General features: G+C 40.8%; 1 protein-coding gene across 8 annotated transcripts; it reads left to right on the forward strand.

Annotated features, from left to right (window-relative positions):
• The first annotated feature begins 631 nt into the window (after positions 1–631).
• DNAAF3 (dynein axonemal assembly factor 3) lies at positions 632–18,045 on the forward strand. Of its 8 annotated transcripts, none has more exons than XM_081970795.1 (13): positions 1,019–1,094; positions 4,182–4,265; positions 5,332–5,474; positions 8,901–8,994; positions 9,167–9,324; positions 9,668–9,844; positions 10,347–10,469; positions 12,385–12,507; positions 12,640–12,793; positions 13,215–13,329; positions 14,162–14,236; positions 14,356–14,437; positions 17,796–17,918. In XM_081970795.1, the coding sequence occupies exons 2-12, from the start codon at positions 4,184–4,186 to the stop codon at positions 14,435–14,437; spliced, it is 1,326 nt and encodes a 441-aa protein (XP_081826921.1). In that variant the 5' UTR covers positions 1,019–1,094; positions 4,182–4,183; the 3' UTR covers positions 17,796–17,918. The 8 variants fall into 8 exon arrangements, 7 of the variants coding, with proteins under 7 accessions (XP_081826920.1, XP_081826921.1, XP_081826916.1 ...); XM_081970791.1 differs by lacking the exon at positions 14,356–14,437 and adding an exon at positions 3,563–3,601 and having other exon boundaries at positions 1,031–1,094; positions 17,796–18,045; XM_081970794.1 differs by lacking the exons at positions 1,019–1,094; positions 14,356–14,437 and adding an exon at positions 632–721 and having other exon boundaries at positions 17,796–18,045.
• The last annotated feature ends 5,325 nt before the right edge of the window (positions 18,046–23,370 follow it).

Here is a 23,370-nt window from a genome sequence, read left to right on the forward strand (position 1 = left end):
GCTTTAATGACGGAAAGTGGAAGGAAAGAAAGAGAAGTAAAGGACAAGCAGCAGTTAGATGGATGGACTCAAGTTTCAATATGGAGATGATTGCATCATTGAGATGAACCTCAGATAAAGGAAGAGATTAGAGACTGAGGAAAATGTATAGGAGGTGATACCAATTTGATGGCATATAATCAACTACATATTAACCTGCCTCCTTTTGCAACCAAAGAGCAAAAAGAGTGGTGCAGCTTCTTTCTAAAGAGACTGCTGAATTGCAATTATGTATTATGCCTTGACAAACCCTATCAACAATAATCTTTGCCTGGTGCAGTATCAGAGCTAACATATCTAGGTTGCAAAACTCTAGCCCACTCCTAGAAGGAAGCCAAGAGAGTCTTCCAATTTTAATTCCTATACACCTAAATGATTTTATTCCGTTTATTGCACAGGTGCCTGCATGTTATTACTCCGTACATTACTTTGGTTTCGGTTAGGCAAAGCAGCACATTAATATAAGGGGGGCTCTCCCCATGCAATAAACTGTATTAATATAATCAGCAAGGGAGTACCGCATCTCTCGTAGATAAACATTTCCCCCTCCGGTTTCTTCCATTTTAAACTTATTTTAGCCACCCGGGAGCAAATCCGATAGTCCTTCACCCCCACCCCTGCTCCCCCAAGCAGTTCGTGACTGTATCCACAGAGACTTCTATGTTATTATGACGGCAGATTAGTGAGTACATATAATGTACGCCAGGCTTATAAGCGGTCTTGAAATGGAAGGAAGGGGTGGAGGAACGCCATTTCATTCAAACGACGAAGAAAGGGAGAAATCGTCTCCCCGAGGTAATCTACGCCAGGCTCGCCGATGCATCACCGCAGGCCCCGTTGCCAGGGAGACCGCGTCCCTGACTACCCGACACGTCTCGCCTATTTCTCCTTTTCCTGGGCTTGGATTGGCTGTCGCGCGTACTATGGCGCGACTGATTGAACAGGGAGCTGTCTGTCACGACTTCCATCCGGAGGGTGGGCAAGAGGGACCTGCATCTGGAAGGGCGCTTCGACCCACTTTTTCGACAGAGGATCGTGGCGGAGGGAATAAGCGGGTAACCCCACTTAAAGGCAAACTGAAGGGTAGAAGTGATGGCGGGATAGACCGGAGTGATTTTCAGTGCTGGACAGCAGAGCAGCAGAACACATCCAGTAGAGGAGGTTTTAAATTCGAATTAAGTTCAGTGCTGGTTAAGGGAAACTCAGGATAAGGGATGGGCCAATTAAATTATATAGGATGATAGGTAATCCTTGATTTACGACCGCAGTCGAGCCCAAAATTTATGTTTAAATGAATTTCGCCCATTTTACGATCTTTAGTGCCACAGTTGTTAAATGAATCACTGCAGTTGTTAGTGATGTGGCTGTTAACTGTATCTGGCTTCCCCACGGATTTTGCTTCTCAGAAGGTGACAAAAGGGGATCACATGACCCCCTCAGATCACTGCAACCGTCATAAGTATGAGTCCATCGCCAAGCCTCTCAATTTTGATCATGGAAATATTGTAATGGTCGTAAGTATGAAAAACAGTCACAAGTCACTTTTTTCAGTGTTGTTGTAACTTTGAACAGTCACTAAACAAACTGTGGTAAGTTGAGGACTATTTGTATGAATATCAGATGTCAAGGGTCGTGCCATGCTGCTGCACAACGAATATATTGCTTTAAATCTATTTATTGTCATTGCAGAACTGCCTCATCCTCGCACAATTATATCATAGCATCTTAGGTGTATTATGCCTACGATTTACTCAGAAATAAGTTGGTTTGAATTCAGTGGTGCTTTCTACATAAATATGTTTTAGACAAACTACTGGCCAGTATTTTTTCAAATTTGGCAACTTTAAGATGGGTAGACTTCAACTCCCAGAATTCCCCAGCCAACAGCTGTGAGTTGAAATCCATCTATCTTGCCAAGTTTGAAAAACACTGATATAGATGAGTAGTTCTCGAATTGTAGTCTGAGAACCTCTGGGGGTCCCTGAGACCTTTCAGGGCAATCTTAATGTTGAATAAATATTTTTTTAAAAGATTTCTCAATTTTAATTTCTAATACAGAAAATATTGATAGATATAACCCACATAAGCCTTTGGAGTTCTTCATTAGTGTTTTCTAAATTTCTTTCTCTCATGTCTCCTTCCCATTTTTAAAATTATGTAGGACTCCAAAAAAGCTTTTATTGTGTATAGATTTTGTTTATCAATATTTACCTTACTAAAAAATTAAACTGATATGTTTGCTACCACTACCACTTCTCACAATTGTTTGATAGGATTTTAATGTATTATTTTTCAATACAGGCTGGCAAATAATTTTGATTTCACAGACCTCTTGGATCCCTGACACTTTGAGAAATACTGATTTAATTTTAGAGTAATATTAGCTGGATTGGAAGATTGTGCAAAGCCATAATGTAGTAAGATTAGAGCTGTTTCATCTTTTTCAACTTATTTTATTATTGCAATATTAAATAGTGAGATCCACTTTCTGGTTACATCTATTTGATGCTCCATTTAAAAACAGATTAGTAAGCACTAATCAAAGTACCCAGATCTCCCCTATATAGTTAGTTAACTTAATTCAAAATTGTAATTATTTATGGGTAAAGCCCTTTACCAGGGTTTCAGAGAAGAATTTCCCAAGCTTTTCCTATACAGGCCAGAAAATGAACTTGTGATCTTTGGCAAGTATTTTATTGCTGAAACACAGCCCTTCCCTGAGATAAAACTGAATTAAGATCATCAGAGGTAGGCTAGACCTTGCAAATGTTATGTACTGTATTTATTCATATGAATAAATTGAATTTGTCAGGTTGTTCCCACAGTATTTGTTCACAACAAATTCAAGTTTCTCCTATTTAAAGTTGCATTCATGTTAAGAATGTTTACTCCTAGTCCAAATCAGTGTGATAATACTCATATATATACCCTATGCATTATCTTTCCACCCCAAATTTAGAATCACATATTACACTGCTGCCGCCTTTTTCATCTTAAAAATAGCTTGCTACGCAGAATATATGAGAAAATCTAAAACAAAGCATCCTATTCAGTTTATTGGGCTAATTTTTGGAGTCTTAACATTATGAATTCTGCTGTAAGCTTGCACTTTTGAAATAATTAAAATGAAAAGCTGGGATAAGAATTGGGTGTCCTGCATATTAGTAGATAGATGGTCCCTTGACACCATTCTAGTCTCTACTTGAGGCCATTGTGGGGATCAGAATATGACAAATGCCTCCGTGTTATATCAAATACTGCAACAAAGCCTTCTCTTCTGATTTTTTTCCGATTCCTGCTAGTGAATTTTTATTTCCCTTCAGTGCAAATGCCCTTTTACTTATCCTTGATTCCTGCAAATTGGTATAATTAGGGATTTGTATTCCATGCCTGTTCGTGTCATCTGAAAAGATTTACTTGAATTAGGAACAAAGGTGCATATGATCAGGTCACTTAAATATGGAGATAAGCACTGGGAAGTTACAAGGAGTCTTTCGTAAATAAGTTTGTCTTTTTGTTTTAGAATTTAGGTCAGCCTGAACTATGTTGGCTCATAAATGATGTAAGTAAAGTTGCCTTTCAGAGAAAGGGGCACGATATCTATTTAATAAACTGCCCTAGGAGTAAAATCAAAAGAATAACATTTTTTCTCTCTCAAGTTTGATGGAGTCTAAAACATTACAGTATACAGTAATTCCAAGAACTGGAGTTGTTAACAAGAAATCAAAAATATAGGCATCAATCTGCACAAGATGGGAGATAGCAATCCTATAAGATAGATCAGTTCTATGGTAAAGGATAAAATTGAGAAGAGCATTTTTTTCTTAGATTAAACAGGTCACAGCAAAATCAAGACCATGCTGTTTAGATCCATTTGAGTGGAGTTCCCTTCTAGTTATTTACTTGCTGTGTTTGGATGTCATTTTATAATTTGTACATCGGGCAGCTATTTTTAATATACGGTAATTTGTTCTGGTTAATGTTTGTTTCTGCCCAGAATGACGCTATTACAGGAAGATCAGATTCGTATAAGAATGTGAAAAGTAGATAACATTATGGCAAGAGAGTAAGTCAATTGTGATGGGTTCCTGATACATAATTCCTAAACTTTATGTTTTTTTCATGTATTTTTTTGTTTGCAGCTATGTTAGCAGCAGGTACTGGCAATGGTTTTGGTACCACAGCTTGGTGGGGGTTTTCTCCAGCACTCAACTTGCAAGCAATATGTAAGTGTCACTTATTTTTTCAAAATGCAGGGTTCCCTTTTCCTCTCTGCTTTCATGTTTTATTATCAAATTGGAGCCTCGTCCCACAAATGTGGAAGGAGCTTTATGCTTCCACTAGCAAAAGCTCTCTTGTTTCTGCTTCTATGTGGGCTCAATAATGTGATGCTACCTTTAGAGAGCAGCTACCTCTGAATAAAAAATATTTATTGGTCCACCAGATGCTGATGTTCTATTGGATGTCAGCCTATATATGTGTTACATACACAAATATACATACACATAGAGAGACAAACTGATGGTTCTGTGTGGTAATATTGCTCTTACCTCCTCCCGCCTTTATACCCATTATCAATATTTTAATATTCAATAGCAGGCCTATCCTACCTGCTATTAATTTTTAAGGTGTTTTTTACTGAAAATATGAAATTGATATGCCTTCATTTCTTTTTCTGGTTTTGTGTTTATTTTTTTAAAATGATCTGAATTTGCAGGGTCATTGCATCATCCTGACAGAATCTTTTTAAAATAAATTTTTAGCCCAGGGCTTTGTCAGAAAATGTACTGTTCTGACTAGAAGAAAAAAAGCTAAAAGTAGATCAGATGAGGTGGTTTGCCTTCAAATGAATGGGCAATTTTGGTGAATAATATTTATCCTGGCAACTTTTTAAGAAAAAGAGAAAGCCTTCTGCAATAGGCATTTTATGAAAGCAGTCACAATATGCTATCAAATCTCGATATGCTCACTGTTATAAAAAGAGTGTACCTCCTTGATATGGCTGCATGCAAAAAATTTGATTCTCCAGTCAAATTGTCTGATTCCATGATCCATAAGTAAACAGAAGCTAACATAATTGCAACACGGCACAAATTTAAAACAGCCTCTCTCTGCCATTTTCCATTTCTACAAATTACTATTTACTGTATATGCAATTGTTTACAGATGCAGAATATGAAAACATTCCTTGCCAGTTCTTGAACATGCAGGATTTTCCTATTAGGAAAATAACATATGTCTTTAACATAGAATATTGGCAGTCATGAACGAACATACTAATTATCTCTGTAGCTCTAGAATCCTCCACGGAGCATCTGAAACTATCCCAGAATGGCGTTCCTGAACTGAACATCCTGCTAGTGGGATCAATAGATGCACGACACATCCTAAAAACAATGAGTCAGATGCATCGGCAGCCTCGAAGAAAAATCAGCGTGCGTAACTTTTTCCTTCCATGCCAGATTCCCTTACAATACTTTTGCACTTTGGTTTGTTCTGATAATTATGTTGCATTTTCCTTCAGTCTGTTTTATTTCCTCTTATTTCCTGTACATTCTGCAGAGACTGAATGGTTTCTTGGGTTGTATGACTAAACTTTGCAGATTTATTATTTTGTTAATAACTCAATAAAACACCTATACCAGGAGTCCCCAACTCCTGGGCAATGGACCAGCACCACTCCACGGCATGCCAGAAACCAGGCCGTGTAAACAAGTGAAGCCTCATACCTGGGATTCAGGCAGCACATGAAACCATGCCCCTTCCATTCCATGGAAAAACCTCTCTCCATGGCACTAGTCCCTAGTGCCCAAAAGGTTGGAGCTGCTGACCTATATGTTTTGGCAACAGGACAAATCAAATTCTATAGCGAGAATGTACATTTCTTTGCATCTGCTGCAGGAATAGCATTTCTCTGCTAGTGAATGGACTTACAAATTATTTCTTTCATTAATAAATCACTGCCATTCTGTCAAATAATTTAGAATTGTCTCCATTTATTGTATTTTAGTCTGTAAAGTTTTGTCTGTTGCCCATCAAATGGGAGTTTTCTTGGAAAAGGCTTGCAACAGCGATTAACAAAAAATCTTGGTTGCATAATGCCAAATGATGCAGTAGCAATCTTGCTGAAACTAAAACAAGTCTGACTAGGAGCATAGGAACTTTACTATTGGAACACTTACTTAGCAGTGTTCCAATAGCTCAGGGTCTGCCCTAAAGAAGAGAGGGTCAACCTATTCTCCAAAGCACCTGAAGACATGACAAGCAATGGATGGAAACTAATCAAGGAGAGAAGAAACCTAGAACTAAGGAGAAATTCCTAACTGAGAGAACAATTAACCAGTGGAACAACTTGCCTCCAGAAGTTGTGGCTGCTCCAACACTGGAGGTTTTTAAGAGACTGAATAACCACTTGTCTGAAATGATATAGGGCAGTGATGGCGAACCTATGGCACGCGTGCCACAAGTGGCACACGGAGCCATTTGTCAGGGCATGCGAGGCGCTGCCCTGTCAGTTGGCCAGCGCGCATGTGCGCGCTGGCCAACTGAGTTCACCTTTTTCAAAGCTATTTTTCGCCTTCCCCAGGCTCCAGAGGCTTTATAGGAGCCTGGGGAGAGCGAAAAGAGCCTCCCCCGCCCCCCCAGGAGGCTTCAGGGACCGTCCAGAGGCTTCCCTGAAGCCTTTGGAACGTTTAAAACCACCCTCCGAGCAAACCGGACGTGACTTCCGGGTTGCTCGGAGGGTCGTTTTAAGCGCTCCGAAGGCTTCAGGGACCGTCCGGAGGCTTCCCTGATGCCTTCAGAGCGCTTAAAACGACCCTCCGAGCAACCCGGAAGTCACTTCCGGGTTGCTCGGAGGGTGGTTTTAACCATTCCGAAGGCTTCAGGGAAGCCTCGGGACGGTCCCTGAAGCCTCCGGAGGGCCTCCGGGGGGTGGCGGAGGAGGCTTTTTTCACCCTCCCCAGGCTCCCATAAAGCCTCTGGAGCCTGGGGAGGGCGAAAAAAGCGTGTAAAAATGGGTGGGGTGCGTTGTGCGCGCATGCGCACTGGTGGATCGCGCGTTGCATTATGGGTGCGGCACGCCCGCACACGACCCCCCCCCCGCGCTCCCCCCACTTGTGGCACGCGAGCCAAAAAAGGTTCGCCATCGCTGATATAGAGGTTGGACTAGAAGACCTACAAGGTCCTTTCCAACTCAATTATTCTGTTACTGGTTTCCATGAGAAGGCAGGTAATAACGTGTACTAGTAAATAAAAATAAATATTTGAAATCATTTTTAAGGCGCAATTGTCCATTCCCGTTGCAGTATATTCAGCCTTCAAAAAAATGACTCTAACAGACTGGCTACAGAAATTATAAAAGCCTTTGCAAATATAAACAGTGATACATAAATGCTTGACGATGCAGTTGAGAATGTTTTGAAACATCAAGAAAATACCAGAATTCCTCCTGATATTTAGTTGCTTTTCCATAAAAAGTCTATTATCAGTAGCTAAAATTCACCAAGGAGATTGGGAAGAACTGCACTTTCTTCTTCAGGGGAAAGGTTGGGCTATATCAGAGGCACCAAAACTAGTGAGTTCTCATCTCAAATTTAAGTCGTCTTGCCCATGTGATAAAGTGATGGTGGTTTATTGCCGCCTCTTTTCCTTTTCCTAAAATGTGTGATGACATTAATTAATTCCTGTCATAGTGAGGAGTCTGACAGGGCTGCTTTGGTAGCTGTCCACCAATGATAGTCCTTCAGCTCATCACAGTGCTGAAGTTCATGCGTTTTGTGGTTGACATGTTAGGTGGAGGTGTGGAAGCAAAGATGTACAAGGGCATGTGTGACCACTGATGCAACATCACTGCAATCCCCCATAGCAACTCCTACATTCGCACGGATGTCCTTTGGTGCCCTTTCTTCATCATGAGGCTATGAGTCAACGGCTGTGATTCTCACAGAAAGCATTTTTCGGTGTCACTTCATAACAAGAGGATTGGTGGGGGAGAATGGAGCAGGGCTGTGAAAGAAAACTTTGAATTCCTGGTATTGGTTTCATAGGAGCTTTGCTTGAATTTATGATAGAAATGAAGCATTGGAGCACAACGGTTCTTGGACAATGAATCAGTTTGTAGAGGACCAGTTAAATAGTGAAGTGGGAAAGCTTTTAAAATAAAAAAATAATTTTCTGGAAAAGTGTAAGGATGCAGGGAGTGAGCTCTTGCCAAGTTGATTACAGCTGAAGATGCAACAGTACTGAAGAGCTGCACTATTTTTGTAATATCTTCTTTATTTACAAATATATAGGCAAAAAGTGACGGAAAAAAATTCCAAAATATAAACGACAGAACCTCTCTTTAAGAGAAGCCCTACCACCCCAAGCTCCTGCAGTGAATTCACTCACTCACTCTTCCACAACCTGCCAATTTATATTTATCTGGTGCACACCATATACACACTCTCATTCACAGACATTTGCTTCCGTTAGTTTGAGTGAGTACTTCATTTTAAAAACTGGATAAGAATTCTCATCTCCCAGGAAATAATTTTCCGATCATGTCTTTTACTGATAAAATATCAATCGGTTATTCTGCTTTATAACCAGTAAGGAGGAAGGAGTGGGGCTAGCTTGAGAAGTGCTGCAGGCCAGACAATCAGATATTTCATTTTGTGCTAAGCATGTCTTATTTAATTAAGAGACAAACTTAATAAGATGTTGCAGATCAGTGATATGTTTCACATCTTTTTAATCTGCTTAAAAAAAATTGGACTCGATGAGCCAATTGATGTAAGGCAGTTTCCATTTTTATATTCACAGTGTAATGAGGAAAATTTTCCACTTTGCTCAACTAATTGCCTCTCTCATTCGCTCAGTTCTACATTCTGGAGAACAATCTAGAGGCCGTGAGTCGGCAGCTGTTGTTCTTGAACCTGGCTCTGGAGCCTCCAGACAAAATGGGCCTACAAGGTAAGGAGAAAGTATTGTTTCTCATCTACTCCAGCTTCATTGCCTCCTTTTGCAACCAGTTGATTTGGGCCTCTGGATGACTCTGATGGTTGGGGATAGGTGGCAGATCCAGAAAATTGAATCTTAATGCCTTACAATTAATATCTCTTTGTTGTCTCCTCCTTCACCCAAGAGAAGAGTGAGACATTCTTGGAACTAATGGGGAACACTCACCTCCGGAGTCAGACTGCTGCCTATCTGCAGGAGAAAGCAGCCCTCTTCATCCGTTACATCACAGACTCTGACTTCCAGCTGGCTAATCTCCCTGTTTTGGATCTCTCTGCACTCAAGGTGAAATGCAAAATAATTCAGAAGTCAGGTTATTATCACTGAAGGAGCAATGAAGACGTATTTACCATGCTGTTGTGGCTCTTTGAGATCCACAGTCTATAACCACACATCCTGGATTGTGGATCCAAGTTACTGTACTCCACATTTTTATTTGTTTGTTCCACATAGAGAGACTCTGAACACTATATGATAAACTACTAAAAGCATAAAAGAGGCAGAGAATGTTAAAAAATAATGAAAAGGCAGGGGGGACATTGTTTTCTGGATTTAGCTCCTTGACGCTCTTTCCCCACCCCCTTCATGGGGTTCAGCAACTTCCTAATTCTTCTTCCTGTTTGGATAGTTCAAGGAGCGGGACCAATTAGAGGCCATTTTTCAGTTCTGGCGGAATCCAGACCCACAAGCTTTTCAGATCAAGCAGCTTTGGGACCTGCGTCTGCGGCAATACCTGGGCACCCGTTATGACTCTCGGCGTGGAGTGTGTGACTGGGATCTCAACATGAAACTGCACGAGCATGGGGTATGTAGCTAAAATATGGGGAAACATTAGCCAAGCACAATTGGGGTGTGGGACTAAGAGATCATGGTAGGGGCACTTCTGCCCTTACAATACAGGTAATCTTCAACTTACAAACAGTTCCTTTACTAACTGTTTGGAAGTTACAATGGCATTGAAAAATGTGGCTTGTGACCATTTTTCACACTTATGACCATTGCAGCATCTCTATGGTCATGTGATTTACATTCAGATGTTTTTAAACTGGTTCATATTTATGACGGTTGCAGTACCCAAGGGTCATGTGATCATCTTTTGCTGACAAGCAAAGTCAATGGGAAATCCAGATTCACTTAACACAGCATTACTAATTTTCCAACTGCAGTGATTCACTTTAAAAATGTGTCAAGAAAAGTTATAAAATGGGGTAAAATTCACCTAACTAACATCTCAATTAGTAACATAAATTTTGGGCTCAATTGTGGTGATACGTTGAGGACTACCTGTATTCTTTTTCTCCATCTAGGCCATAACAATAAACTTCCATGAGTTTTTCCATTGGCGTAATACAGGCATGGCGTTTGAAATGCGAGAAGCTATCTACGATGTCCCCAACAAAACCTTGGCATCTGGACGTCTCATGAGACACGTGAGGCCTTTCACTTTTTTAAGATACTGGGAGTTGGCAAGGGAATTCTGGGAGTTGAAGTCCACAAATCTTCAAGTTGTCAAAGTTGATAAATACTGCTCTAGATGATTGCTAATGTATGAAGGGGGGGCGGTAGTGTGGTGTAATTCTGATTGGACAATGATATAAAATACAAATAGTCCTTGACCTACTCTCACAATTGAGTCCAATATCTATTTGTTTGCTTATAAAATTTATTGGACACCCATCTTATCACAGGGTAACTCTGGGCAGCTTACAGTTGTAAAATATGTCTCTTTCTATAAATATAAATATATAAATAATTAAAATCAAACATTAAAACCTAAGAACACATGGGGAGGGCGAAGTTGGAGTGGGGAATTGGGATCTGTTATTACTCAACCAGTTTGATTTATGTCGCTAAGCAAGACATTTTAAAGTGAATTTTGATCCATTTTACCAGCTTACTTGCCACAGTTGTTAAGTGAAACACTGTAGTAGTTAAGTTAGTGACACACTTTTTAGTGAATCTGTCATCATTAACTTTGCTTGTCAAAAGGTCGCAAAAGGCGATCACATGACCTGGGACACTGCAACCGTCATAAATACGAACCAGTTCCCAAGCATCTGAATTTTAATCATGTGACCATGGTGATGCTGCAATGGTTGTAAGTGTGAAAAACTGTCATAAGTCACTTTTTTCAGTTCCATTATAATTTCAGACAGCCATTAAACAATTGGTTGTAAGTCAAGGACTACCTGTGTACATGTGATTTTAAAACTTTTACCTTTTGTCCAAGTTCAAAAGAGCACATTTCACAGCAGCATATGCTGAGCGATAATAAGTATCAGGGATGTAAGCAATGAGAAAATTATATTAAAGTCACCTTACTTCAGATTCTTAACTTTCCTATGATATAGTCTGGTAAAGCTGCTGTAGCAACCGAATGGAAATGACATGTTGCCACTACTAGATTTTTCAAAGAATAAGATAAAAGTATCCAATTCACAGCCACTCTTTCAGTAATCCTTAGACATTTGCTGCAATTTGATTATGTACACCCATATACTAGTAGCAGATCTGTTGTGGGCTCAAAAGAGTAACATTGCCTTTCTTTTAGCATTGCTACATGTTTCTAATCTTCTTTGGTCCTACTTTTTCCTCATTTTCCCAGTTATTTATTCAGTTTCTCTACAGACTGAAAGACCATTTTCCTTATGATGGATCCTAGCAATAAAATTACAAAGAGTTTTGTGCTACCTTCATTTAAGTTGTTATAAAACTCTTTGTAGTTCCTCATGTGCATGAAGAATAAATATTATTAGAATCTTAAGCAGTCACAAATCTAATCTGCCACTGCCAGTTCTCCTACCATGAGACCAGAGTCTAGAGTCCAAAATGAATGGTGTTTTTCCTACATTGGCCTAATTGTGCATCTACTGAAAGGGGCAGAATTTTTAGCAGAAGTTGGAAAAGGGGGCTTTATCTTTTGCTTTTATAACCGGAGCTCAGGGTCTCCAAATGTGGCAACTTTAAGACTTGTGGACTTCAACTTTCAGAATTCCTCAGCCAGTCTTTTAATGTCTGAGCTGATGAATATTTAAAGAGTGGTACATATCATAAATTAGCAAGTTCATTATTAGACTATATTTCTTGCATGTCTGCTAAAAATGTTTTAAAGCATTTAAAACTTCAAATCCCAGAATTCCTAACCAGGCTGGCTGGCTGGGGAATTCTGGGAGTTGAAGTTCACAAATCTTAAAGTTGCCAAGTTTGGAAATGCATACCCATCTGCATTCCACTTCTCATATTTATAATTACTTTCTCTCCCACCCTAGCTTGGAAACCCAATTAGGGATAAATAACAGTAATATGACAGACCAAATTAACTCATTCAGATCTCTCATCTCCTAGAAAGGGGAACTTATGCCAGCACGGGGATATTGGGGAGATATCACCACTGGCCCATATATCACATTTGGTGTTGAAGCTGAAGATCCCAGTCTGTTGAAAACCATCAATGGCCGCCCTAGTAAAGTAAGCATGATACTTGGGGGGGGGGGGGATAGAAATTGATATTTATGAAAGCTATGGCTACATCTAGGTGTAGCTCAGAACAAGATCTTGTGTTGGTGCACATTTTCAAGCTGATCACCTTTTCATTCACAGAATGCCCAAGAAATATCCTTGCAAAATGTCACTGCCCTATTGTACGAACTGAGATACCACACCCGTTACAATCCTTCGGCCTCATCTGAAGAGGGGAAAGATGATGATGATCTTCAGGGTGGAGGTGACTGTACTGTGTTGTGTGCTACAAAAGGTACGTGATTGGTGCATTCTCTTCCTTTTAACAAATGCAGGTAGTCCTTTATATGCTGCTTCTGCTCTTGTATGTAGTCATCGGTAATAATTTCCCGAGAATCTCACATTTATAAATGCAGACTTTTCAAAAATTGTTGTGTACATCTGCCTGATTGAGGCTTCCTAAAGGAAAAGGGAGGCCAGGATGATTCAAGTTTGTGTATGATCACTTCACTTTTATTCACCTATTTGTTTTCCTTATTGCTTCCCTTCCTCAAAAACCATTCCTTGGTGCACTGCTATTACCTTATCTTTTAAATCTATTTGTACAGGGTTTTTTTTTTTTACTGAGGCTACTGGGATATATATTTACATGTCCTCTTTTTAAGCTAGCTCTTTTTCCAACAACTTTTAGAAATGTAGTCTTTCCAACGCTGTAGGACTTGCTGCAACAGAAGATGTCCGTGTCCATTTCCTGCCTCTCGACTGCCTTCCTGAACTCCATCACAAAGCCAAATATCAACAGCTTTTCAATCTCTTCTTCTTCTCTTGCGGGTAAGAATAGGACAGCATGGAACTTCTCTGCTGGGGATTCTTCCTGATTGATTTCCTAACTGAGATATGGGAAATAACCAACATCATTGGGAGATGATCTATCTAGATTAGTAGTGTTACCAAATAGCTATTGGCCTTGTTAAAAAGAAACACCTCCCCACTCATTGTATTCGGTTGTTTCACAAACGTCATGATACAGCCAACTCTCCAAACTCTCTTACAGGTAGTTCTCGCTTAATGCCCATTAATAATAATGCTGGACTTGAAAAAAGTTACTTATGATCTGTCTCAGAGTTACAACTGCCATACAACCCTGCAGTCATGTGATTGCATTTCAGGTAAAATGGCAAAAAAGCACCCATTGAATATGCTGAATTTGCATAACAGCAATGTGGTTTGCTTAATTATCACATGATTCACTTCCTGACCACATTGGCTCACTTTATGACCATCATAACAACGATTGCAAAAGTTGACTCAACATGATGACTTAATTTACTACTTAACACCAAAATTCTGGGCTCTATGGTCATGAATCAAGGACTACCTGTATGAATTTTTTTAAATTACTGACAGCTATCCACATTTAAAACCATGCCTCTGTACATACCATGTGGATAGAACATATTTCAGTCAATATAATAATGTAAGTTTTTGCCACCATTATCATGTATATGTCAGCATGATGAGACAAGTGAAAGTTTGTGGAAATTTCAGTAATATTTCAGTAATAGACAAAAAACAAATTGCACAAACCACTCCAGATCAAGCTGAGGGACCCAGATACTTACTTCCAATTATATTCATTTCTTCTTTGTTTACTTTTTTGTAGTATGGTGCATTATCTTAAACCAAATTTGAGTCTGCTGTCAGCTCCAAAAGCCACTCTTATTGTTGAGTTAACAAAGTAAGTGTTGCTTTTTTCATTCTCTCATTTTCAGCAGGACAAGAAAACAAACCTCCAAATTCTACATTGGGGTTGAACTTTTTTCAGAATTGATGCCACTCATGTTTCTTTCCATTCAGCTGCATTGCTTGTATGAGTAGCCCTCGACTTATGACAACGATTGACTCCAAAACTTATGTCTCAAAGCAAAACATTTGTTAAGTGAGTTTTGCCCCATTTTACAACTTTTCTTGCCATAGATATTAACTGAATCACCATCATTGTTAAGCTAATAACCCAGCTTTCCAATTGACCTTTCTTGTTAGAAGGTCGCAAAGGGGGACCAGATGACCCTGAAACAATGCAACCGTCATAAATATGAACTGGTTGCCAAGCATACGAACTTTGGTCATATGACTACAAGGACACCATCATGTGAAAAACAGTCACGTGACTTTTTTCAACTTCAGAGTTGACAGCTGTTGTAACTGTGAACAGTCACTAAATAAACTGTTGTAAGTCGAGGACTACCTTTACAGATTTATATTGGGTAGTCTGGGACAAGTAACTTCATGAACAATTTCTATAATACATTTATACAAAAATTTACAACTTCATTCAATTAATGTCTAGTCCAGCGATGGCGAACCTTTTTTGGCTCGCATGCCACAAGTGGGGGGAGCGCAGGGGGGTCGTGTGCAGGCGTGCCGCACCCATAATGCTATGCGCGACACCCCCAGTGCACATGCGCGCACAACAGGCGCGACCCCCCCCCATTTTTACATGCTTTTTTCACCCTCATTTCCAGTTTGCTCGGAGGGTGGTTTTAAGCGTTCCAAAGGCTTCAGGGAAGCCTACGGATGGTCCCTGAAGCCTCCGGAGGGCCTCCAGGGGGGCGGGGGAGGCTATTTTCGCCCTTCCCAGCCTCCTATAAAGCCTCTGAAGCCTGGGGAGGGCGAAAAAATGGCTTTTAAAAACGGTGAACTCACCCTCGCGTGCCCTGACAAATGGCTCCGCGTGCCACCTGTGGCATGCGTGCCATAGGTTCGCCATCACTGGTCTAGTCAGTTTGTGGGAATTATGGGAGTTGAAATCCACTCATCTGCAAGGTGGAGAAAACAATCAAAGGAGGTGCTGGTCGACCACCACCAAAGTTTAGAATACATAGGCTGAGAACAAGTGGCCTAGTTCAGCAGAAGCCCCTTCAGTGATGAGTATGAAAGTTGACAAAGTCACAAGAATTGCTAGCTAAGTAGATACAAAAAAGTTCATTTGGATAAATTATTTTTGGAGGAGAGTTTGGGAGAGAACCGCAGTCCACTTCAACTTATATACTTAGATGTACCTCCATGTGTGCTGTCTGTAAAATTTGTGCCACATGAACTTGCTCATTCTTTTGAGGGCATCAGTTATAGACCTTCTCGTCCTTAGAAGGCTTGTAAGTAGAGTATGCAATGACATCACAGTTGTAAAAACTTTTCAGAAGCTTGTCTTGTTGAGTTTTTGGTGCCAAGTTAACAGTCTTCATACACAGTCTTGTCGCCCTGTCATGTATGCCCATTTATCATTCTTTCTTTTCTCATCAGCCTGTTGCTAAAGAGAACTTAAAATGTCTTATAGAAGTTTCCCATTTTATGCTGAGCCAAAGCACTTCTGTGTGGACAGTTTAGGATGCATGGTGACCTAAGTTTATGCAGTTGAGGTTTTTGGTCTGTTCAGGTGCAAATTGTCCAGCAAGTCTGCTGTGGAATTAGTTTTATCCAATCTGTGCCTAGAACTCAGCATCACCATTTACATGTATGTGCTTTCAAATGGGCAGCTTTGAGCGATCAGATCAAAGCAGCCAATAGATGGACTCTGCACACATATACTGTAAATCCTGCTGTTGAAGACCATTTCAACAACCTTAGACCACACGCTTTATTGATGCAATATAGTGGATCGTTGTGAGGTCCTTTTGTGTTGGATGTGCAAGAGAGTATCCAGTAGCTGTCCCAAAGGTGCTTTTTCAAGAGGCAACTGGAATTTCTTGTTTTTCTTTGAAGATATTTCATTTTTCATCCAAGAAGCTTCTTCAGCTCTGGGAATGGAAGATTTTATACTCCTTGCAGACAGTTGGTCATTTGCATCCCTTTGGAGAATCCTTGAGGCCACTTGGAGGTTTATTTGTGTACTCGGGGTCACCTGAATGGTGCAAATGGGTATGCAGCCTTCTTGGAACTGTTGAAGGGACTGTGTTGTAGACTAGAGATAGATGATGTCATATCCCCCACCTCTGTTGAGAGAGGGCTGTTCAATTTTGACATAGATGGCCTCTTTGACCCCTCTTTCAAACCAGCGGTCCTCTCGGTCCAAAATGTGGACTTTGCTGTCTTCAGAAGAGTGGCCTTTGTCTTTTAAGTGCAGATGGACTGCTGAATCATGTTCTGATGGGTTTGTTCTCCTAAGTTCTGCCATGTGTTCATGAAGTGGTTGTTTTGTTTCTCCAATGTACAGATCTGCACATGGCTCACTGCATTGTACTGCATATACCACATTGCTCAGTTTATATAAATAATATGAATCCTTCCACTGCCCACCATTCAGTCAGAGCTGAAGAAGCTTCATGGATGAAAAGTGAAATAGCTTCAAAGAAAAACGAAAGCCCAGTTGCCTCTTGAAAAAGCACCTTTGGGGCAACTATGACCTGGATGATTGAGAATCTCTGTAGACATATCCAATAGCTAAGCAAATTCCCCCTAGGCTCCAAAGACTCTAAATACGCTTCTACAGCAGCTGCATCCAGGCCACACATTTCAAGCAACCACTAGGAGGTGCTCAAGAGGAGTGAGCCCCTTGCTCCCCTCTAATGATTAATAGACTGACAGTTTGGGAAGGGGGAAATAGGAAAGAAGTTGATTGGATGGAGAGTACTTGGAGTGGGCAAGGACCACCTGAGAACATACTCTATGGAGGAGTGACTGGTAATGTATCACGATTGATGACATTCAGATTTAACCACAGTAAGCCACCCATCCCTGTCCTTACAACATTGTATGGTCCACCTGCATATATAGCAGCACAACTAGGTCCTTTTCTGGATGAGCATCAGTGGTAGTTAGGAGGACAGCAAAATTGAGGGCAGTGGGAGTTCTTCCCAGTTCCAGGACAACAAAAGAGTGCAGTAAAACTGGTTGTGTGAATAAGAGCTAAAGACCATTTCCTCCTAATTCTCATAGCTGCTAATATGGTTTTTAGCTGTTGTTTCTGCCTTTGGACTGTAAATTTTGCTTGTGTGCGAAGAAGATTTTGTTCCAATGTTCTGGGTTACAATTTTCTCCATCATAAATCTTACATCTTTTGAAAATTGTCTTATTACATTACAAACTAATGCAATAAGGGTCTGGTTTCTCTGCTGAGTGAATACATTGTTTGCACATTGAGCAAACAATGTATTAAAACAAATGACTAAAAAATAATAATGGAAAGATGTTTTTTTTCCTTAATTAGAGCAGCTTAATGTAGAAGCCAGACAACTGAATGGTTATCGACACAAACAGCTGACAGTCTTTCCTTGTCGATTTATGTGCTCTTCTTGTAGCTTCTTGCCTGACCTCCACAAAGAACAGATCTCCGAGTTCTCCTCCCGAGTGACTCATCTGTCAAGAGACGCAGGATTTGTGCCAGTTGAAAAAACAGACAAAAAACCGTTCTTGTTGTTTCAACTTGAAGACCAGGAGGTTGGAGATAACCCCTGTGAGATAATTCCACCAGAGATGGAAGTCCCTGGTCCCTGAGGTTGCCATTTTCTTATACACTAACTTTTTAAATGGTTCTTAATAAAACAGGTTCTTGCTGAAAATCGCTATATTTGCTGTTATCTCAAATGTCAGATCAAGAAAGAAGGAGAACGCATGCTTCTGAGGCAATCTTATCTAATGTTCCTCAACCTTGTGAACTTTCATATGCGTGGACTTCAACTCCCAGAATTCTCCTCCCAGAGTTTAAGTCCACACATCTGAAAGTTCACAAGATTGAGAAATACTGATCTTATCTGTAGGATGCAAGGAAGAATTTTATACACATTCATATACAGTATACCTTGCTTCCTTCCCCTAGACGTGGTGGACTGGTCTTTTAGTACCTCAACATCGATGAGATATCTTCACTTAAGATGGGATATCAACAACTTAATCCTGTTCTCCAGGTCCCTTCATACAACAGCCAATCCTGTTCCCCAATAACGCAGTTGGGGTGCGATTTGTGTGTGGAATCTCTCCCGCTTCATGTTTTACCAAGCCTGTTGGATCCTTCCCTGGATATATTTCCTAAGTAGGCAGTCGTTTCAAATGCACAATTGTCTCTGGCTTCCTCCACAGGAAAATCAGCAGTGGAAGACAAAAATGAAAATTTATCATAAAAATATAGTGTCATCTGTATTTTGATGATGCAAATTGAATAATAGAAATATTGATATTTGAAATTAGTACAGTGATTCAGTATCAATAAACTGAAACTTAATCCAGGCAAGAATAAAATCCTGAAAGGTGAATGAATAGATTAACTAGGAAGAAGGCTATGGATGAAATTATTTAGCTTGTATTTTTAAGAAAATATGTGTCAGGGTTTCAAGAAAAATCCCCAACCAGAGAAGACTCCGAGGCAGGCATCACATGGTCCAATCAATCCACCATCCCAACTGGAGATGCCTCCCAAGTGCAGGCTGAACGTCCTTCACTCTCAGAGAAAATAATGTTGTTATGGCTAAGTACCTCCACCAACTCCATACAAGTCCCCCTCCCACTTTCCCACAGCACTAAGTGTGGCAGCCCTGAAGATCTAATCCCTCTACCTCTTTGCAGGTTAAAGCTGTTGGTTGCATGTCCATTTCACAGAGGAGGACAATGAGGCTCATCAGCCTCAGCAGAACATCGTTTAACCTAATACTTTGTAAACCTTCTCTAGAATCTGGCAGGCTGTTGAGAACAGGAGAGGATTCCTTGAAATCAGGAACCTTTCTGAACTGCTACTCTTAACGTCTGTTGGTATCTTGCTTACTAGGTAAAATATCAAGAATATTCTGGACTGACTGCAGTCTTTTAAGAACTGCACCTCCAAATAAATGAATATTAAGAGCTGTGTTGTGGTGATGCAGAAGCAAACTGTGAGCGAGAATCACTTTCCCTGCCCTGTTGTTAATTACATCTTTGTCTTGCTGTTTCACCCAAGTGGCTCAGAACAAGCTGTGTGGCTTCTGAAGTTTTTCCTTCTCAATAATCCCAACAGATAATTTGGACTGGCAGTTAATTTGGCTTAGAAAGCTTTGGGGAGATTGGAACATCAGCCTATCCAATAGCAGATCCATTCTAGACAAAAAAAAACCCCAAAACATCAACTCTAGGAATTAAATGCTCTTTTTCCATCGTAGCGTGTTACTTTTTAAAGCAGACAAATGCAGTGCCAGTTCCCAAGGTAGCAGAATCAGACGCTGCAGAGCAGCAGCTGCTAAACCAGATTGTGAATCTACTCAACCTCCTTTTCAGGTACTCTGAAAGTCACCAGCCTTAATTCCAGCATTGTACAGTTAGCTCTCGACTTACGACCACAATTGACCACCACTGCAGCTATTAAGTTAATCACATCGTTCTTAAGTGAATCTGATTTATCCCACTGAATTTGCTTTGTCAGAAGGGGTTGCAAAAGGTGATCAGATGACCCCCAAGACATGTCATAAATATAAGTCAGTTGCCAGGCATCTGAATTTTGATTGCATGCCCATGGGGATGCTGCAAGTATAAAAAATGGTCATTGTCAAGGGAAATTTCACCCTGAGCTAATGAGGTGTAGACCGTTGGCTTTCCTAAACAGCATATCTTCAGAAAAAAAAGACCTGATAACATGTTCTAATTAAAAACAAAATTTAATATGAAAATAAAATGAAAGCAAATCTATCTAATTGTTACATTTTGGCAAGAGCAATTGTCGCCCACCTTCTTGGCAGACGAACAGAAGAACAAAAGTACAGAAGTCTCTGGAATGTGTGATGTATTAAGAAACGTGTTAAGAAGCATGCGCAGTAAATGATTGCTGATAAGGCCTATGACCTGTGCAGTAACTCTTCAGTTCAGCTAGCAAACAATTAACCCAGTGACAGTCATAAGTCACTTGTCAGTGCCATTTTAACTTCAAACAGTCACTAAATGAAGTTTTTTAATAGCTTATATTCAGGTAAGGGGCCTTGAATGCTCCAGGAGGGTTAAGGTTACAGCCAAGGTACAACAAGAGGGAGACAAAAAAAAAAAAAATCCAAGGTGGCAGCCACAATCAAAGAGACAGGACTAAAATTTCATGTTTGTGGCCAGCATCTTGGTTAATGCCTTCCTCCCTGCAGATATCCCTGACTACAACTCCTAAAATTCCCAGATAAGATGGGAATCTTACTGGACTTGCTGGCCTTGGCACATCCAGAGGAGAAGCTGAGAATGGTTGATCTAAGCTGACAGAGTTGGTCACCACACGTATATGAACCTCTTGTAACTGAAGTGCCAAGACACTAGTGTCTTTGGCACACAGTGGCCATGAGTAACACAAGGGACTACAGAGCTGAAGAAGCTTCTTGGATGAGAAGTGAATCGTCTTCAAAGAAAAACTACAAAGTCCAGTTGCCTCTTGAAAAAGCACCTTTGGGGCTACAATTGTGGCTGGCCAAAGTGTAGAGCATTTTCACAAACAGGTTTATAAGATTATGTTTTGGACTTGAACTTACTTCACCCAATTGTTTCTGCAAGTCATGGGTGAACTTGGAACAAGAGTTTGAATGAACAGGTGACCCTCGACAGACGACCACAATTGAGCCCAAAATTTGGGTTGGTAAATGAAACATTTGTCAAGTGAGTGTTGCCCCATTTAACCACACTTTTCTTGCCGCTATTGTTAAGGAAATCACTGCCATTGTTAAGATAGTAACACTTGGTGCCTTCTCCATTGACTTTGCTTGGCCGAGGATCGCCAAAAAATGATCAGGTGACTCCGGGGCACTTCCGATATCTTAAATATGAACCAATTGCAAAGCATCCAAATTTTGATCACGTGACCAAAGGGATGATGCAACAATCATAAGGGTGAAAAATGGTCATAAGTCCCTTTCTTCAGTGCTGTTGTAACTTTGATTTATCAATTAAATGAACTAGAGATCCCCTTGCTTTAGATGGGATGCAGGGAAGAGTTGGAATTAAAGGAACAGCAGTTAACCAACACCAGCCTTTCTACTCGGCCTCTGTCAACCTAAGCCAGTTCCGCCCCCCACCCACCCCTGGCCCACTTTTCCATCCTTCTCTTAGGCATATCAGGGCCATACTTATCAGAGGAATGCATTCCTCTCTCCTTCTTCCCTAAAAAGGCTTAGCTGATGCTCAACAGCTCTCTTTATAAAAAGCCCCCAGCCACTTTGGTATCCACACATCACCAGGAGACTGATCCCTTGGTGGCTGCCCGTTATCCAGGTAAATCAAAGGGACCATTCTGTTACTTTGGGGGAGTGGAGGGGGATTTTTCAGTGGCATAATTTATCCCTGTCTTTGGTTGGAAAATAGATAATGAGCAAACAAGCAGTACTGCAATTTGTTACATCGTTATGCTTTGCCCTTGGTCTATGGGAAGATCAGAGCAGCCTTCATAAAGCATGCAAGGGGAGGGGCTTCTCCCACCACCACCTTGCTCCTCTGTATGTGGACAGAATATTTAAAATTAATGCAATACACGGGTTCCTAATGCCCCTCTCACCCCACTCTAACAGAGTTAACCCTATTAGAGTAGAATGACAATTTAATTTCAACTCTTAATCCTGGATTTTAAAGGCTGTGAGGACATTTTTGTTGCTGCTGTCCTTTAATTGCTGCTTCTTTGTTCCTCCTGCCTTCTATATCGATGGATATTACCTTGTTCCCTTATTAACCAGCCACACTGAGACCCTTTTCTAGCCAATGAGGAATATTACTATGGGGAAGGCTCATCATTTTTGATCAGTCTGTCCACACACACAAAAGCTCTCTTGGAGTATACAGCAGGAGGGTTCCCTGATCATCACCAGGGGATTGGAATTAGACAGATGCCAAGGCCAGAGCAATCTGGCATGACCCCAGCACAAGGGGTCAGAGGTCACATCTTACTGGGAACCAGTGCCTTGGAAAGAGGAGACTAGCAAACCTTGGTCTCAAGCAATCTCCGATCTAGCCTTGGCCCCACTGGCTGAAATTAAGTAGACCTGTTTTTGTTTTAAGTAAGCCTTCATCCTGGCAAGTAAAGGTAGTCCTTGGCTTACGACCATTATTGAGCCCCACATTTATGTTGCTGAGTGAGACATTTGCTAAGTGAGTGCAATATTTTTTACAATTTTTTTGGCCGCAGTTGTTGAGTGAATCATTTCCACTATTAAGTTAGCAACTCAACTGTTAAATGAATCTGGCTCCCCCTGTTGGCTTTAGCTTGACAGAAGGTTGCAAAAGGGGATCATGTGATCCCGGCACATTGCAACTGTCATAAATATGAAATTTGGTTGCCAAGCATCCGAAGTTTGACCATGTGACTGTGAAGATGCTGCAGTGGTCAGTCAATAAGTGCGGTCATACAACCTTTTTTTTTCAGCGCCATTGTAACTTCAAACGGTCACTAAATAAACTCTTGTGAGAGCTGCCTGCCCACTGACAAGTCCATGAATTTCCTTGGCAAGAGGGGTGTCTTGCTGTTGCCTTCTTTCTAGGGTTGAGAGAGAGAGAGAGTAACCAGCCAGCTGGTTTCTATACCTAAAATAGGAGTAGGACTCTGGTTCCCCCACTCCTAAACCATTGAATCAAACTGACTCAGCCCAAACAAGCATTGGCAATGCTGTTCTTTTCATCAGCCAGAGAATAAGAGAGAGAGAGGGAGAGATAACAAAGCTTTGAGAGAGCTTAGCAGCGCTGGGCAGGCCCCCTCCAGCTTTATTTCTGAGTCTCACAGCAGATGTCTCTTGCAAGAGTGCTGAAGGATTCGTTTCACACCTCACGCTAAGAATAAAGGCCTCCCAAGAAAGGGGAGGGCTGAACACGCAGCCGCTGTATTTTTGCTTTCCGCTGGATTTCTGCCCATAGCTCTTCCCTCTGCCCACCTTCCAACTATCATCTTTGAGATAGCGAGAG

This window comes from Natrix helvetica, assembly GCF_964273705.1.
Source record: "Natrix helvetica genome assembly, chromosome: Z".
Taxonomy (NCBI): Eukaryota; Metazoa; Chordata; class Lepidosauria; order Squamata; family Natricidae; genus Natrix; species Natrix helvetica.

Bases quoted from the DNA above. Each gene is read 5' to 3' on its own strand.
- DNAAF3 (XM_081970794.1), top strand. From the start codon at position 4,184: ATGTTAGCAGCAGGTACTGGCAATGGTTTTGGTACCACAGCTTGGTGG. The intron at 5,475-8,900 runs GTGCGTAACTTT...TCATTCGCTCAG, and splicing joins AGCCTCGAAGAAAAATCAGC to TTCTACATTCTGGAGAACAA. The intron at 10,470-12,384 runs GTGAGGCCTTTC...CTCATCTCCTAG, and splicing joins CTGGACGTCTCATGAGACAC to AAAGGGGAACTTATGCCAGC.